At 44.4% G+C, this 16,109-nt stretch overlaps 2 protein-coding genes across 6 annotated transcripts in view; one reads left to right on the plus strand and one right to left on the minus strand.

Moving 5' to 3' along the window:
- EDRF1 (erythroid differentiation regulatory factor 1) overlaps positions 1 to 2,364 on the minus strand; it is a 412,080-nt gene extending 409,716 nt beyond the window's left edge. For both annotated transcript variants that reach the window (XM_085606261.1, XM_085606259.1), the window contains exon 1: positions 2,138 to 2,364. In XM_085606261.1, the coding sequence (XP_085462387.1) occupies positions 2,138 to 2,221 (84 nt within the window). In that variant the 5' untranslated portion in view covers positions 2,222 to 2,364. The remainder of the gene's footprint in view (positions 1 to 2,137) is intronic.
- LOC146867551 (MLV-related proviral Env polyprotein-like) overlaps positions 1 to 16,109 on the plus strand; it is a 169,926-nt gene that overhangs the window by 94,910 nt on the left and 58,907 nt on the right. For all 4 annotated transcript variants that reach the window (XR_014961786.1, XR_014961784.1, XR_014961785.1 and 1 more), the window contains exon 2: positions 12,281 to 12,343. Coding sequence is in view for 1 of the 4 variants with exons in the window: in XM_085606269.1 (XP_085462395.1) it covers positions 12,281 to 12,343 (63 nt within the window). In the remaining 3 variants the exon portion in view is untranslated. The remainder of the gene's footprint in view (positions 1 to 12,280; positions 12,344 to 16,109) is intronic.

The following is a 16,109-nucleotide window of genomic DNA, read 5'->3' on the forward strand; positions in this document are numbered from 1 at the left end:
AAACTGTCACCTCTATCCAAGGCTTTAAGTGGGATGAAAAAGTGGAGAGGTCCTCTAAAAGGGGCATGGCCTATGCACTTTATGGCGCAATTTAAACACAAACAAAACTTCGGCGATTCCCATAGTGTGTTACCAGATTGCTATTTTTGTTCCCCTCTAAGCTTTCTGTAATTGCATCCAGATAGATAATACATTCACTGACATGTACCTAAAACCAACCATGACTATTTATTGGCTTTGCCAATGGTCAACTGTTTAAGATAAGTAACAACAATCATTTGGTTGTAAATAATTAATATTGAAAACGTTTCCATTCTGAAATAGTGAGTGTGTGAAATAAACCTTTCTGAGGCCTTGGAAGCGGTAGTGGTCTTCAGAGTGTCTCAATCACTTCTGTTATGCCATATCTGTGTTAGACATGTCCACCCTTTTTCTTTCTACATCTCCTCGATCTGCATATCTTACACCTCATCTCTTCCCTCTTAAGCACCCACTTTTCATTCTCTCCTGAATGCGCTTTCTTGCATCTAGTTCACTTCACCACCCATAAACACACAAAACACCCACTCGACTGAAAGAACTGCATTTTCTTTTACTTTTGTCTTGTCAATATTTTGGCAACTGTATATCTCATTCACACACATTTGCATCTGTAATATGTGCCCTCTGCAGAGAGGCCAAGGAATAGATGATCATGTATTCTGAACACCTTTTTGACCCAATGACAGGCACTGTGATAAAGTTGCACTGCCTTCTGCCTTAACTCCAGGGCTCTCAACCATGGCCCCTCATAAACACTGGCAGGCGACTCAGTTCAGGGTATGCACAAAGCAAAAGTAATAAATTATACGAAAAAAATACAGAAACACAACAGCCTGGAAACAGCTAACACTCTGAGGGGATGTGAGATTAAGTAAAGCATGTGAATTATTTATTAACAGCAACAACGTTTGTCATTCAGAAACTGAACAGTGTTTTTACCAGTATAATGAAGGACAAGAATACAAGGCCCGATGGGGACACGTTTCATAATCTGTTTTTAATTACTACCAGGTCTGAGACCTGGACTTACCCAGCCAACTTAAAGCCAAGCCTCTATGCTTCGCTCTGTTAAACTGATCATAAATTAAAGCGTGCTAATAATGATGAGTAAACCAAGCCAGTAACTAAATTCATATTCAATATATGGTCCATATGGATTAAAACTGATGGGCATGACCACTACTGTTTTAGTTATGCCGGGAATGATGTGGCTGGAAACATTGAAGTCGAGTCACCAAAAAGCGCATCGCACATCCATTGATCGTACTTACATCTCAGGTAGTGACAGAACATTACCTTTTACCTTGATTCTCAGGAAGGTATTCCACTCGACCTTGATGACATATCAATAATTGTTCACATAGTGTATAACTCAAAGAGAAAACGTATTAATAAATCACGAGAGGTACAAAAAAAGATTTATTGGATGGATGTGCGATGTCACTTCTGCTACCCCTGGCTTTTTGGTGACTCGACTTCAATGTTTCCAGCCACATCATTCCCGGCATAACATAAATAATTGATGACATATGTGGGGCATACTTCACAATCATACGTGGACATGTAAGGCAGAATCTTACATGCCCGATTGTCAGTATCTAACTAAAAGGACAAGCCAATAATTGAGCATTAAACACGTATTTATTAATAAAAAATGAGCGAAATTTTCAGGATAAAACGTGTTTTTTCTCAAAAACGACGTTGTTGTTTGGTGGAAATAATTTATCTAAAGTGAATCGTTTTTGCTACTTAACAATCGGTGTGTGCTTTTTAGAAACTGACAAGTTGTTGAGAAAAATGATTGCATTTTAAAGATGGGTTAAGTCTTCAGAAAGTCGTAACACGCGTATTAGTCCAATGCAATGAGGTGACAGCTACATTTGAGACACTGCACTACCCACCAGCCAATTTACTTTCAGTTTGTCATGTGCACAAATATTCAACAAATTGCATCGTTGCTTTTGTGACAGCAACTAAGTACGCAGCTCTTACCTAACCAACCACAATCCGATGGAATAGTCCCTCCTGGGCACTCGTGATACATTGACTTTGTTCCAGGACACCCTACCTGTGCACCCCACGCGGTTTTAAATACCTGTTTGGATTCTTCGCTGTCCTGCTCCCTGGCTTCGGGAGGTTGATTTCCTGCCCCGCCAGTGTGCTGATCGTCTCCCATCATTTGTCAGGTGAAGTTTGCTGTGACGTGCCACACAGATCAGGATACGGCAGGTTGCAGGGCCTCTTACAGCACTGACAGCAAAATGCACAGAGCACTAACTAGAAACTTCCAGCTGAGCGGCACTGTCTCTGCACGGCATAGACATCGAAAGGAGACAGCGGAGCCACGCTTGGAGTGAGCCCGTGGCCATCTTGGAATAGTTTGTTGGCCGCTAGTAAAACAGAAACTTGCAATTGTTGATATTTCAAGGCTACTGAATAAAAAAAACGAGTCAAGCGAAAAAGTAAGTTGCGTCACATATCATGCAGGATCTAAAAATACATTTTCAAATATAACTATAATTGTCTCGACATTTTGAATAGCTAGTCGTTTTTTGTAAAATGTTCTTAAAACAACACGTTAGAGGGCCATAAGGAGATGGTGTATTTCGATCACTTTATTCCTTCTTTAGTAGTACATGGAAAAACCATTCAAGTTCAACATGGGTGCTTTTTGGCGTGTAAGAGCTAGCTTATCTCAAGGAGCAATTTGCCTTCTTTTATTTCAGTGGCACGTGACGACATTCGTCGCGGAAGACGTCAGTCTCAGTATTATGTTGTGTTTCTATGGCTATGGAGGACGCCGGTCACGGTAAAAGAGTTGAGTTTATGCTGGAACTACACTGAGCACAAGCTAACATTGAAAATGTATCCCTTTGGGCTATATCTTAATGCATTTAACTTTTTAAAAAATATTTATTTATTCTGGTCAGTCAAGAAGTACAGAATTACACTTTGCGCATGCAAGTATCTGCAACGTCTATACATAAAAAGAGAATCACATTAACAAGTACAAACATTATCGTTACATCTTTGGGTGTTCGTAGTACACAACTACGCTTTATTCATTTGCCTAGCTACAGCCGTGACAAATTTAAACCAGAAATTAAGCGTTTTGCTACCCTCAGCCTTTTCCACCCTGTCAACTCCGATATTTAGTAATATAGATGCCAATAAAGTGTGGGTTTTGGTTACACACCATAGCATATGATCAGTCCTCAGCTTGTATGGATCTGAGTGTTGTATTCATGACATGTTCTTAGTGATGTCACTATTGTTGTATGCCAACAGCTGCATCCTAGCAACTGAGTTCTGCTACGTGATACCAGTCTGTTGGGATCACGGAGACAGATCAGCTGCCTTGGATGACAGCTGTTGGGGGTTGTTCCTTATATCTACAATAAACCTGATCGAATACCTTTGTGAACCGCCTCTTTAAAATTGGCGACTGAGGATGGGATTGGCATCCAGAAGATAGCAATTCTCGGCATCACAGAAGATTGAGCACAATTCAAAATTTGCGAACATACGTGACAAGAATTTTCAATTCTATTAAGGACACGGAGGCGAGGATTATGCTTCTCATTTCTTTACTAGAAATTTGCTCAGCAGCCAATCATGTTACAATAAACTAAAAAACCACAATACCCATGAACCCACTGGGCATCACGTAACAACCATAGAGAATGCATGTATAAATAGTCAGCAAGAGAATATCACATCCTCTTTCTTTGGTAGATAGCAACAGTCAGAAGAAGGAAGAAGTGCCACAACTGGAAAGGGCTTGAAGGAAAACTTGGAGCTTGAACACTGTAAGTGAAGACCAACAGGATGGAACAGTTGATTTGATGCTTGAATCCACATCCGAAAACTGGAACCAGCAAGCGACCGAAAGATAATCCAAGACAAAAGGAGAGGAGCGCAGCTCACTTTGGATCAGAACCTGAAAAAGATATAAAGTCGTAATACACCATTCCGAAATGCAAGAAAAAGCATAGGATACTTAGGGAGGGAAGAGAAAAACAAGGAATTTATCCAAATATACCAGATCAATATATCAGAAAATATATAATTGAAAAGTCTTATATGCAAAGGTATATGTGCAAAGTACATGACAGAAAAAATGGGTGGGATAATCCTCGCCTCCGTGTCCTTAATAGAATTGAAAATTCTTGTCACGTATGTTCGCAAATTTTGAATTCTATGTCAGGACCGGAGGCTCCGATTATGCTTGTTCAAAGCTGAGCCACCACAACAGAAGCAATATCCAGAATAGGCTTATAATAAAAAGTTTTAAACATAGAATCAGTTGACCAATCAGCTGCTTTCATAATATCCATTAAGGTCACACCCATAGAAAAGGCCTTGGAAGCCATAGCTCCACGAGTTGAATGTGCACCAAAAATAGTAACATCAATACCTGCTTCACTCATTAACCATCTGACCCATCTGGCTAAAGTAGCCGGGGTCACAGGGCGAAAGGGTTTTTGCAACGCAATCAACAATTGACCATGCATATCTTGTCGAAATTGAGCAGTACTTACCTCATAATCCTTAATGCATTGCACTACACAGAGTTTTGGATTATTGGGAAAACGTGGGTAAGTGACTGAAGCAGTATTACACTTAGTACGTCTGGAAATGGAAAAAGTAACCCCTTCCGGAGAAAAAGTACGACCTGCAAGATCGAGCGCGCGAACATCCGACACACGTTTGCAAGAAACTAGACATAAAAGCATAGTTAACTTAGCTGATAATTGTTTGCGGGATAAAGAATCGTTGGCAGGCCAAGCCTCCAAGAAACGTAAGACAATAGACACATCCCACAATGCAACATACTTAGGACAAGGAGGTTTTACCAATCTGATACCTCTGAGTAATTTGGAAATCAAAGGATGTTCACCTGCCGGTTTACTATTAATAGGAATATGCCCCGCCGAAATGGCCGAACGGAAATTGTTGACAGTCCGATATGCAAGGCCTGAGGAAGCAAGGGAAGCTAAGAAATTCACAATCAAAGTGACATCTGTATTAGAGGGATCCACTTCCCGTTGAGCGCACCAATCACACCAACGTTTCCATGCGGCTGCATAACGTTTGTGTGTGTTGGGAGACCAAGCGTCGTTGATAAATCTGGAAGCGTCTCCCGAAAGGCCTGAGACTTGCCAGCGATCCCCGAAACCCGCCATGCCACTAGAAAGAGTTGACCCGACTCTATTAGAGGATGAGGATTGCCGAGGGGATCCAGTAACAGATTCCACAATTGGGGAAGAAGAAATGGCACTGCACAAGACATCTGCAGAAGAACCGGGAACCAAGCCTGAGCCCTCCAGAGAGGGGTGATCAGAATCAACTCCGTCCGATAAAATTTCATGCGAGCCAGAACCCTGGAGATCATGACAAACGGGGAAAAGGCGTAACACAGGAGAGACGGCCATGTCTGTAGAAATGCATCCGTGGCAAGAGCCTCCGGATCCGGACGCCAACTGAAGAACTGAGGAAGTTGAGTGTTGAGGCGAGAGGCAAAAAGATCGATCTGGCAGGGGCCCCACACACGAGACAGGAATCTGAACACCCGAGGGTGAAGTCTCCAGTCGCTGAAATCTCGAAGATGACGAGAATTCCAGTCTGCCACCAGATTGCTGTGACCCGGAAGGTATTCCGCAATCACCGTGATGTTTCTCTGAAGACAAAAGTGCCAAAAATCTTTGGCTATCTCTGCTAGAATCTTGGAACGTGTCCCCCCTAGTTTGTTGACATAACGGACCGCTGAAACATTGTCCATGCGCAGGAGAATGCAACAATTCGTCATGCGAGGAGATAGACAACGGATCGCAAAGGACCCCGCCAGAAGTTCCAGGCAATTGATATGAAGAGATAATTCCTCCGACGACCACCGGCCTCCCGTGGAGATTGGACCGCAACGGGCTCCCCAACCCCACCGGCTGGCGTCGGATTCTATCACCACCTCCGGGGACACTCCGAACAGGGCTCGGCCATTCCAGGACTCCATGTGTTCCAACCACCACAACATCTCCCACCTCGCTTCCTCTGACAGAGGAATCTGATCCGAATACTTGAGGCCTTTCTGGAGATGATGGATTTTGAGTCGCTGAAGCGCCCGATAATGGAGAGGACCCGGGAAGATGGCCTGAATTGATGAAGCTAACAGACCGACGATCCGAGCTATAGACCTCAACGACACAAGCTGTTTGTGTAAAATCAATCTCAACTCCCGTTTGATTGACCTGATCTTCTGAAGGGGCAATAGCAGTTGGCAAGAGAGGGAATTGATCAGGAAACCCAGAAATTCTATCGACTGCGAGGGGTGAAAAACAGATTTCTGAGGATTCACTAGAAATCCGAGTGACTGTAAGAGATCTATTGACCATTCCAAATGGAGCATTAACAGACGGGGACAGTGAGCCATGATAAGAATGTCGTCCAGATAAATTATCAGACGAACTCCCCGAGCTCGCAGGGACTCTACCACAGGCCGCAGAAGCTTCGTGAAGCACCAGGGTGCTGACGAGAGGCCGAACGGGAGAACTTTGAACTCGTACCAGACACCCTGCCACTGGAATTGAAGAAACCGGCGATGAGGACCGTAAATGGGAATCGACAAATACGCATCCTTCAGATCGAGGCGGACCATCCAGTCCCCTTCCTGAAGAAGATCCCTCAAAAGATGGATGCCCTCCATCTTGAAGTGGCGATAGACAATCCAGCCGTTGAAGTCTTTCAGGTTGAGAACTAACCTGGAACCGCCTCCTTTTTTCTGAACTAGAAAGATGTTGCTTGAAAAACCCTGAGGATGAGGAAAAGACCGGACAATAGCCCCTTTCCTCAGGAGGGAGTCTATTTCCGCGGAAATAATCGCCTGATCGTGAAGAGAGAACATCAAGGGAGAAGGAGGGAAAGGTTGACTTGGGCAACTGAAAAACTCTATTCTGAAACCCTTGACAGTCTCTAACACCCATGCATCGTTGGAGATCATGAGCCAATTTGGAAGGAAAAACTGAATCCTGCCCCCCAACATGACCTCTGTAACAGAGATCAAACTCACCTGAAGCGGAGGAATCGTGATGTCCTCCTTGTTGACCGCCGGCACGTCCTTTGCGGAACTGGTATCGACCTTTACGGGAGGGGTAGAAGGAAGGCTTGTTGGAGGCGGAGTTGGGGTCCTGACCTCCACCACGGTGGGACTGGAAACCACGCTGGTTAGATTGGTTAAAGCCGCGGCCGAACGATCGTCCCCTATGTCGTCCGGCCCTCCCAAAAACCGGGCGAAAAGCCCGTCTAATAGAAGCCTGAGCCTTGTCCAGACCACTGAAAGTGGCGACAAATTTTGTAAGTTCCTTGAGAAAAGGATGTCCAAACAATAAACCCTGCGCCAAAGGGCCGGATTCAGATGAGGAGGGCTCAGCCAATTTTGGGTCCAATTTTAATAAAATAGAACGTCCGCGTTCAGAAGACATGGCACAATTGGCATTTCCCAATTGACAAACAGCTCTTTGAGCCCAACCTATGAGGTCATCAGGATCAATGGCGGAGGAAGACTCTTTGGCCTGATAACCTAAATCCAAAATTTTGGTGAGAGGTCCCAATAAGTCCAATAACTTATCTTGACAAGTGCGCCAAGCTCTATCAATGCCTCTCTTTGGGTCCTTGGCATATTTCTTAAGATATGTCACCATAGTCGGATCAACCTCCGGAGTGTCTGCTAATTTGTCTGCTAAATCAGGCCGTGGACATTCAGAACGGAGACGGGTACGCACATCCTTGTCAAAAGGTTGACGAATGTGTGCCTGGACGTACTCCGCCACCTCCTGAGACGGGAGCCAAGAGGAAGAATTAGGATGTATGATGTCGGAAGGATCAAAGGTCAGAACCTGGGGATGCGATGGCGCATCAACAAAATGTTCCTTCCGGGCCCTCTTACGAGGAGGAGAAGTGACCCCATGATCCGAGGAGGAAGAAGTAGAAGTGCTATCATCGTCTGTCTGACGAGCTGGAGGGGACGAAGGCTCCACGGGAGGTTGACCATAGGAATGTTCAGAAGAAAGGGCCTTGGCCAGTTTAACAAAATCAGATTTATGTGGATTGGATAGTTTGGAGGATTTAGCAGACCTGGAGGACTGTGAAGATTTTGACGATTTTGAAGATTTAGAAGATTTAGAGGTAGGTAGCCAACCCTGTTGCACCGCATATTGGGACAAATGACGTTTCAATGGTGTAATAGCGCGAACCAGCGCCTTATTCACGGACGTTTGAACACCCATGTCAAGAGCCTCCACCAAATCCTGCTCCATAGAGCCAGAGGCTTCTTCATCATCATAGTAATAGTAAGCATCCTCCTCAAAATATTCAGCCATGGCAATGCCTGGTGTAAATAAAGCCCACAAGAGGAAGGATATCAACAAATAATCACGTATGCCAAAGCACAATAAAGGGGGAGCGGCAGAACCCCGTAGGCAAGACCAAACACCAGGTTAATGGCCTGGAATTATTTAAATAATTGAATGTGGAGGGAGGGCTTGCCAAGCACAATAATAAATAGCCACTCTAGGCAGAGCCTATGCAAAATTATCCAGCCCCAACTGTGTCAGAAAACAGCAGGACGTCAATAGGGGCAGTAAAAACAGGCTGTGGGCATATGAGCAAAGAAGCGCTGCTCTCGCGCTGAATTCTTGAAGAGAAACGATGTTTGTCAACAAGAAAAATGGCCGCCGCGCATGCGCGGTAACGACCGCCTGAATTTAATTAAAGAAAGCACTACGCGACACGCGCGTAGCCTTTCAGCCCCGTTTTCTCCCTCTCCACGTGAATAATGAGGCGCGGGCGCCTAGCGCCCGAACCGGGGAGGTAGACACACGCTCCCCGCAACGCGCATACGCCGCCAAGACAATTGAGCAATACTCGCGAAATTGGAGTCAAACAGAAAACGCGCACAGCGCTAGCAATACATGCCAAACAGAAATAACCACAACATTGCCATAATTAAAAACAAGTTAGAGTAAGCAAAATGCACTTAACTGGCTGCGGAGCAGCAAAGAAAGAGGATGTGATATTCTCTTGCTGACTATTTATACATGCATTCTCTATGGTTGTTACGTGATGCCCAGTGGGTTCATGGGTATTGTGGTTTTTTAGTTTATTGTAACATGATTGGCTGCTGAGCAAATTTCTAGTAAAGAAATGAGAAGCATAATCGGAGCCTCCGGTCCTGACATAGAATACAGATCTGACAGTATGAGCTCAGGTTAAGCTCGTAGAAGACCCCCAACGACAGGAATAAAGATAAGAGGAAACATATGTTTCGTTTCCAACACGGATGTTTTTGGTGCGATCACTCTAGGATTTTGTTTTTGCCTACTGGACTGGGGCGAGAGTCTGTGCGGAGCGCAATTTTTTTTTTCCTTTCCTTGGCTATTTTTCCAAGTGGAATGCGATTGAAGTGCTAATATTAAGAGAGAGACGCATTGCGGAGAAAACTGGAGTACGAGGACATCAAATTGCAAGTTGCGGTTGGAGTTTCATGTGGGAGGAGCGCCACCTCGCCAAAGCGAACTTAGGGACATGTGCAATTGAGGTGAGCGCCGTGTTATTAACCAAATAACCAAACTCGACATCTGTTTTAATTTAAAGCCTGGACTTGAACAAAGTGTACTCACATCGTTGAATGCATCTTTCAAGTTGTACCGGCAAAGCGAACACGCGACCATGTTGTTCCCGAGACTGAGTGAGACTCTATGACGCATAGCCCTGCACGCATGCGTACAACACTCGAGTAAGCGCGACCTCGCGTAAGGTCACGCTATACGTGCCGCCATCTTGATTTTTTTTTTTACATTTTATTCAACATCTAAACGAACAACAAACAGGTCCTGTTTCACTGTTATAAGAACGAATGTACAGCGAGTAACAAGCTAATTGAGCAGGAATCAGCTGGGAATAATATCGAGGTGAGCCTCTTCTTTTTTTTATGGGAACATTGTAGCAGAGTTACAATAGTCAATGCAATACTTATTGCTAAGCAACAACAATATTGTCAAGAAAGCATCATACATTTTTGCGTACATCTACAATATGTCGAACCAGACAATTGTACCGCCCCCCACTTTCCTTCAAGAACCGGGTGCACCTTTCATGTCGTGGGAGGATTGGAAAGAATCCTTCCTTACTTACCTTGAGGCAATTGGAGCTGAAGTTTAAATTGCCAGTAGGAAATTGGCAATTCTGAAACACCATTTAGGTGTTGAAGGTAGGAATGTGTTGAAAACACTTCCGAAACCAATAGCAATTGGTGGAAACAGAAATAATAGTAATAACTCCGAAGATGATGATGATGAAGATGTGAATGAGATCGCCATGGATATGTTGGAGGAAAACTATGGGAAAAAGCTAAGCATTGTAGTTGAAAGACACAATTTTTTTTCGCGAAAACTGTCACAAGGAGAAAAAATTGAGCAATATGTGGCAGCGTTAAGAAAATTAGCTATTACTTGTAAATTTAAAGATTTATGTGACAAAAATATTAGAGACCAATTAATTAATGCCACATGCAACAAGAAAATACAGGAAAAACTATTAGACTTAACGGATCCAACCTTAGACAAAGCCATACTAATCGCCAAACGCATAGAAAATACATCACAGTATGTGAAAGAACTCACAAATCCTAAAGTTTCACTGAACGAAGCAAATGTGACAAAGGTTTGCGAAGTAAATTCTGGATATAAACAGGGCAATAAAAATGCTGAGTGTAAAACTGAAAAGAAAAAACTACCTTTTCGTACAAACAAAGTATGTTATAGATGTGGGAGTAATAGACATTCGGCTGATGCCAGTCATTGCCCTGCCGCAAAAAGTAGATGCTACAAATGTAAAAGAATTGGACATTTTTCCAGGGTGTGCAAGTCATCCAATACCTTGCAGTCAAAACCTAATGTAAACGCAATTACTGACACATCCACAGTAGATTCCAACGAAAGTGATGTCGAAATATATGTTATTGATGAAGTAAATGATGTGGGTGCACCAACCAGTAACAGTTATAATCCACCTAAATGTAATCTTATGATTGATAATGTAACGATATCCATTTGGGCAGACTCATGTTCCCCTTTCACAATTATAGATAAGCAAAATTGGGAAAATTTAGGGTCAAAAACCTTGCTACCTACAGATGTTAATCCTGTAGGATATTGTGGTCAAAGGTTGCCAGTTTTAGGATATTTTTCATCTATAATCAAATTTCAGAACAGAGAAACTGAAGCTAAAATTTACGTAGTGGAAAAGGGAAAATCCTTGCTGGGAAGGAGGGAGCAGAAAAAATTAGATATAATTCTCAATCCTAATCACCCTGCCCAAGTTTTGTTAACTGAAGCATCAGACATGGAGGTATGGAAGTCTAAATTTCCCAATCTATTTAGGAAAGAATTAGGGTGTTTGAAAAAGTTCGGACATCGTATAATTCTTAAAGAAGGAACCATACCCAAAGTACACAAAGTAAGGAATGTTCCGTTAGCATTAACAGACCCTCTTAAAGAAGAGTTGAAGAGGTTGTGCAAGGAAGGGATTATTGAGCCCATAGAGGCATCGGATTGGTTAAGTCCAATCGTTATCGCACGCAAACCCAACGGCAGTATCCCCATGTGTGTGGACTTAAGGGATTTAAATCAGTGTAGTTACCTCACATAAATGAAATGTTATCAAGCATTGATAATGGAATTTTTTTTCCACTTTAGACCTATCAAGCGCGTATCACCAAATATTATTGCAAACTGATTCTAAACACTTGACATCTTTTATCACACCAGAAGGAGCTTTTCAATTTGTTCGAATGCCTTTTGGGTTATCCTCAGCATCTGCTGTATTTCAAAGGGTGATGCAAAACATACTGGGTGAGGAAGCCAATGTACGTATTTTCCAAGATGACATTTTGGTGTGGGGTAAGAATAAAGGTGAACACGACAAATTTTTAGAGATTGTGTTAAACAAATTAGAACAATCCGGGTTAACAATAAGTTTATCAAAGTGCAAATTTTGTAAAACTGAAGTAGATTATTTAGGGCACACATTGTCGTCTGATGGAGTCAAACCTAAGTTCAAACTTGTTGAAGACTTAGAGAATGCCCCCATTCCTCGTGACAAAGATCAGTTAAGGTCATTTTTAGGATTGGCAGAATATTATTCTAGATTTATTTATAATTTCTCATCTTGTGTCTTTCCTTTACAGGAGCTCATGAAAAAGAAAACAATCTTTGAATGGTCTGACAAGTGTCAACAAGCTTTTGAAGAGGTAAAAAAAGCCGTCACAAAAGCAGTGGCTTTGAAACCATTTAACCCCAACGATAAGAGTGTGATTGTGACTGATGCAAGTAGTTATGGGATAGGAGCAATATTGATGCAAGTACATGAAGGCAAGGAACGCGTGATAGCGTTTGCATCACGCACACTTAAAGGAGCGGAGAGTATTTATTCCACAATTGAAAAAGAGGCGTTAGGATGTTGGTGGGGCGTGCAACACTTCAGAAATTTTGTATGGGGAACAAAGTTCGATGTGCATACAGACCATAAACCTTTAATAGATATATTTTCAACATCTGGTGCTGGAAAAGCTTCTCTGCGTATAGCTAAATGGATTTACCGACTACAAGAGTTTGACTTCCTGTTAAAATATGTACCTGGTGTGAGGAATATTAATGCCGACTATTTGTCCCGTCTTTCAGTAAACAAGCCAGATGTTATGAGTTTTGAGTTGAACACAGACGATTGGGTGGTAGCAAATTTATCAGATGTGTGTCAAGCTATCAGTGAGGAAGAGTGGAAACAAGCCATGGTAGAGGACATATGCATAAAAAATTTAATTGAATGATTACCCATAAAGGAAGGGTGGAAACTTCAGGAGCATTTGCTGCAATATAAGGAAATTTGGAACGAATTGTCATTAGTGAATGGGATTTTGAGGAGAGGTGACAGATTAATAGTTCCCAACTCCCTAAGACCAAGATTGATAGATTTGCTTCACGAAGGGCATGGCGGAATGACCGCAATGAAGAAAAAAGCAAGGAATGATTTTTGGTGGCCAGGAATGGATAAGCAAATTGAAAGATTTGTGAGAGATTGTATTGCTTGTTCTTGCAGTGATAAAACCCACACTGTACAAGAAAGTCCTATTTATCATACGAAGTGGCCAAAACATGCCTGGGAAAGATTAGCCATGGACATATGTGGTCCATTTGAGATTTTAGGAATAGGCAACAGGTTTGCTATAGTATTAATGGATTATTTTTCTAAATGGCCGGAGATTACATTTGTCAGAGAGGTTAAGACCAGTAATGTGATTGAATTTAGCGAGGAAATATTTCGAAGGGAAGGATGTCCCGCTGAGATACTCACGGACAATGGGTCTCAATTCACGTCCAGCGAGTTTAGTGCATTTCTTAAAAAATGGGGCATAAGACACTCCAGGACTCCAGTAAATCATCCTAGGGCATGGGTACTCACAAACTTTCTCTTGGGGGCCAAATTTACAGTGTGGTTTCTGGCTGAGGGCCGCACCGGTGGGGGCGGGGCCAGTGGGGGAGGGGGCGGGGCTAGAGCAAAAAAAAACTATGACCATGAGGTTGAACACAGGCCCCTGCAGCGGACGCCTTCATCCACTGAGCCACCAGACCCGGTATGCACATCTATCTATCTATCTATCTATCTATCTATCTATCTATCTATCTATCTATCTATCTATCTATCTATCTATTTCCCTCCCTCTCTCTCTCCCTATTACTCTCCCTCTCTCCCGCTCCGTCTCCCTCCCTCTCTCTATCTCTCTCTCCCTCCATCACTCTGTTTGTCTCCCTTTCTCTGTCTCCATCCCTCTCTGTCTCACTCACTCTGTCTCCCTTACTCTCTGTCTCCCTCTCACTCTCTGTCTCACTCTCACTCTCTGTCTCCCTCCCTCTCTCTCTACCTCTTGCTCCCTCTGTCTCACTCACTGTTTGTCTCCCTTTCGCTCTGTCCCCTCCCTCTCTGTCTCCCTCACTCTCTGTCTCCCTCTCACTCCGTCTCCCTCCCTCCCCCTCTCCCTCTCGCTCCCTCTGTCTCACTCACTGTTTGTCTCCCTTTCGCTCTGTCCCCTCCCTCTCTCTCTCCGTCTCCCTCCCTCTCCCTCTCTGTCTCCCTCCCTCCCTATCCCTCCCTCTGTCTCCGTCTCCCTCCCTCTCTCTATCTCTCTCTCCCTCCATCACTCTGTTTGTCTCCCTTTCTCTCTGTCTCCCTCCCTCTCTGTCTCCCTCTCACTCCGTCTCCCTACCTCTCTCTCTCCCTCTCGCTCCCTCTGTCTCACTGTAGGAGAGTAGGGTCTGCTTTCTATGTTCACCCCCACTTTTTGCTTTTGCTTTACTGGTTTTCGACTTAGATGTGGCTGTGGGCCTGCTAATCATACCCACAGCCCTGCTGTTCTCTCTCTAAATTAATACTATGTACTTTAGGTGCATAACCCATTTGGATAGGATCACCTTATTGGCCCCTGTACAGTGTACCCTAGGTACCCAGGGCAAAGGTGTACCCTAGGCCTACCAGGGGCTGCAGCATGTATTATGCCACCCCTGGCCTGGCCTTCCATTTTGACACAACTGGCTGATCACTCAGCTGGGGCAAGGTCGTGTAATCACCCCTTGCTTAGGTGTAGTATTCCTATACCTAACTTACATATAGACACATGTGTACCTATCAGTCACTCCTATGGCAGGCCTTAACAATCCTGGAGGCAGAGTGCTTGGTAACATGTGAGATGGTGCTCTAGCATGAGCTGAGCCTGTCTGCAGCTTTCGGAACTAAGTCCTTATAGCTGTTCTATGATATAGCCTACCATATACTCTTAAAGTGCCTTATAATCTTAGACGGTTATGGTAACTATGGTTTGGCTTTATCGAAACATGTCGTGTAAGGTGTCTAACACTGTGGAATAATACCCCCATGCCATTTCTGGACATGAGAATATTATTCCCCCCTTCTAGAGGGAAAGACATGTTAAAATCATACTTCAACTGTTAGCCTCTGACCAAAGCCTCAGCATCACAAAATGGATGCTGCTGCCACGACACAAGTCTGACCTCCTGCAGCTGGGAGTGATCCCAGCCAGGGAGGCCTGGACAATAGGTTTCCTGCTTGGGGAGGTGCTAGCACCTCCCCAGACAGCCTTTAGTGTATTGGGGCAGGGTGGGCTGAAAGGAATGAGACATGCCTGGGGCACACAAGGTGTTCCTTGCATAGTCCAGTTCAAACCGGCGCTGGGGCACTCCAGCCCCAGCTCTGGCGCGAAACTGGACAAAGGGAAGTGGGTGTAACCACCCCCTCCCAGGTCCCACCCATAAGGCGTGACCTAGCAGGTATCCCAGCCCCCCAGATTAGTATAAGAGTGGGAGTTGGGCCTCAAGACTTTAGATTATCCTGAACCTGCAAAACTGAACAGAAACTCTGGACCTTCGACATTCGACGAAAGAAGAAGACTGAAGAATCTCCCTTGTAGCCAAGGAGTGGCTACCCTGTGCAAACAGGCACCATCAAGAGACTACCCTTTGCTTTGCCCACGTTCTACGAGGAACCGACTGCAGAGCCCGACCAGAGCCTTGACTTCCAGACTTCTCCGACCCTGATCCACATCGACAGCAAAGCTGAGATCCGTGGAGGCAACGAGCGACGTGGGACCGGCTACCTGGGAAAAGTGGCTAGTAACTTAAAGCGCAGCTTCTGAGGTACCCTCGAAGTTGTGCACCGGGGATTGAGAAGCCCCAACCCCAAGCACCATCTGCACCGAAGATCAGCCCCCCACACTCCACGAGTCCTGCGTGGGGCCCTTCTGCATTTTCCTGCTTGCCGCGTCTGTCCGGTTGCTTGCCCGCTGGCTAGTGGCCTTTGTGACGACGCACCCTGAAATCTTCTGCGCTGGTTTGGCTCCTCCAGACTGGCTCCCGCTTCTCTGCAAAGAAGAAGCACCCCAGACCTTCCTGGTCTGCACCAGAAGCAAGTCCTCCGTTCTTCGTGGGTTCCGCTTGCCAAGGCTTGGT

Source organism: Triturus cristatus, chromosome 1_2 (genome assembly GCF_964204655.1).
Source record: "Triturus cristatus chromosome 1_2, aTriCri1.1, whole genome shotgun sequence".
Taxonomy (NCBI): Eukaryota; Metazoa; Chordata; class Amphibia; order Caudata; family Salamandridae; genus Triturus; species Triturus cristatus.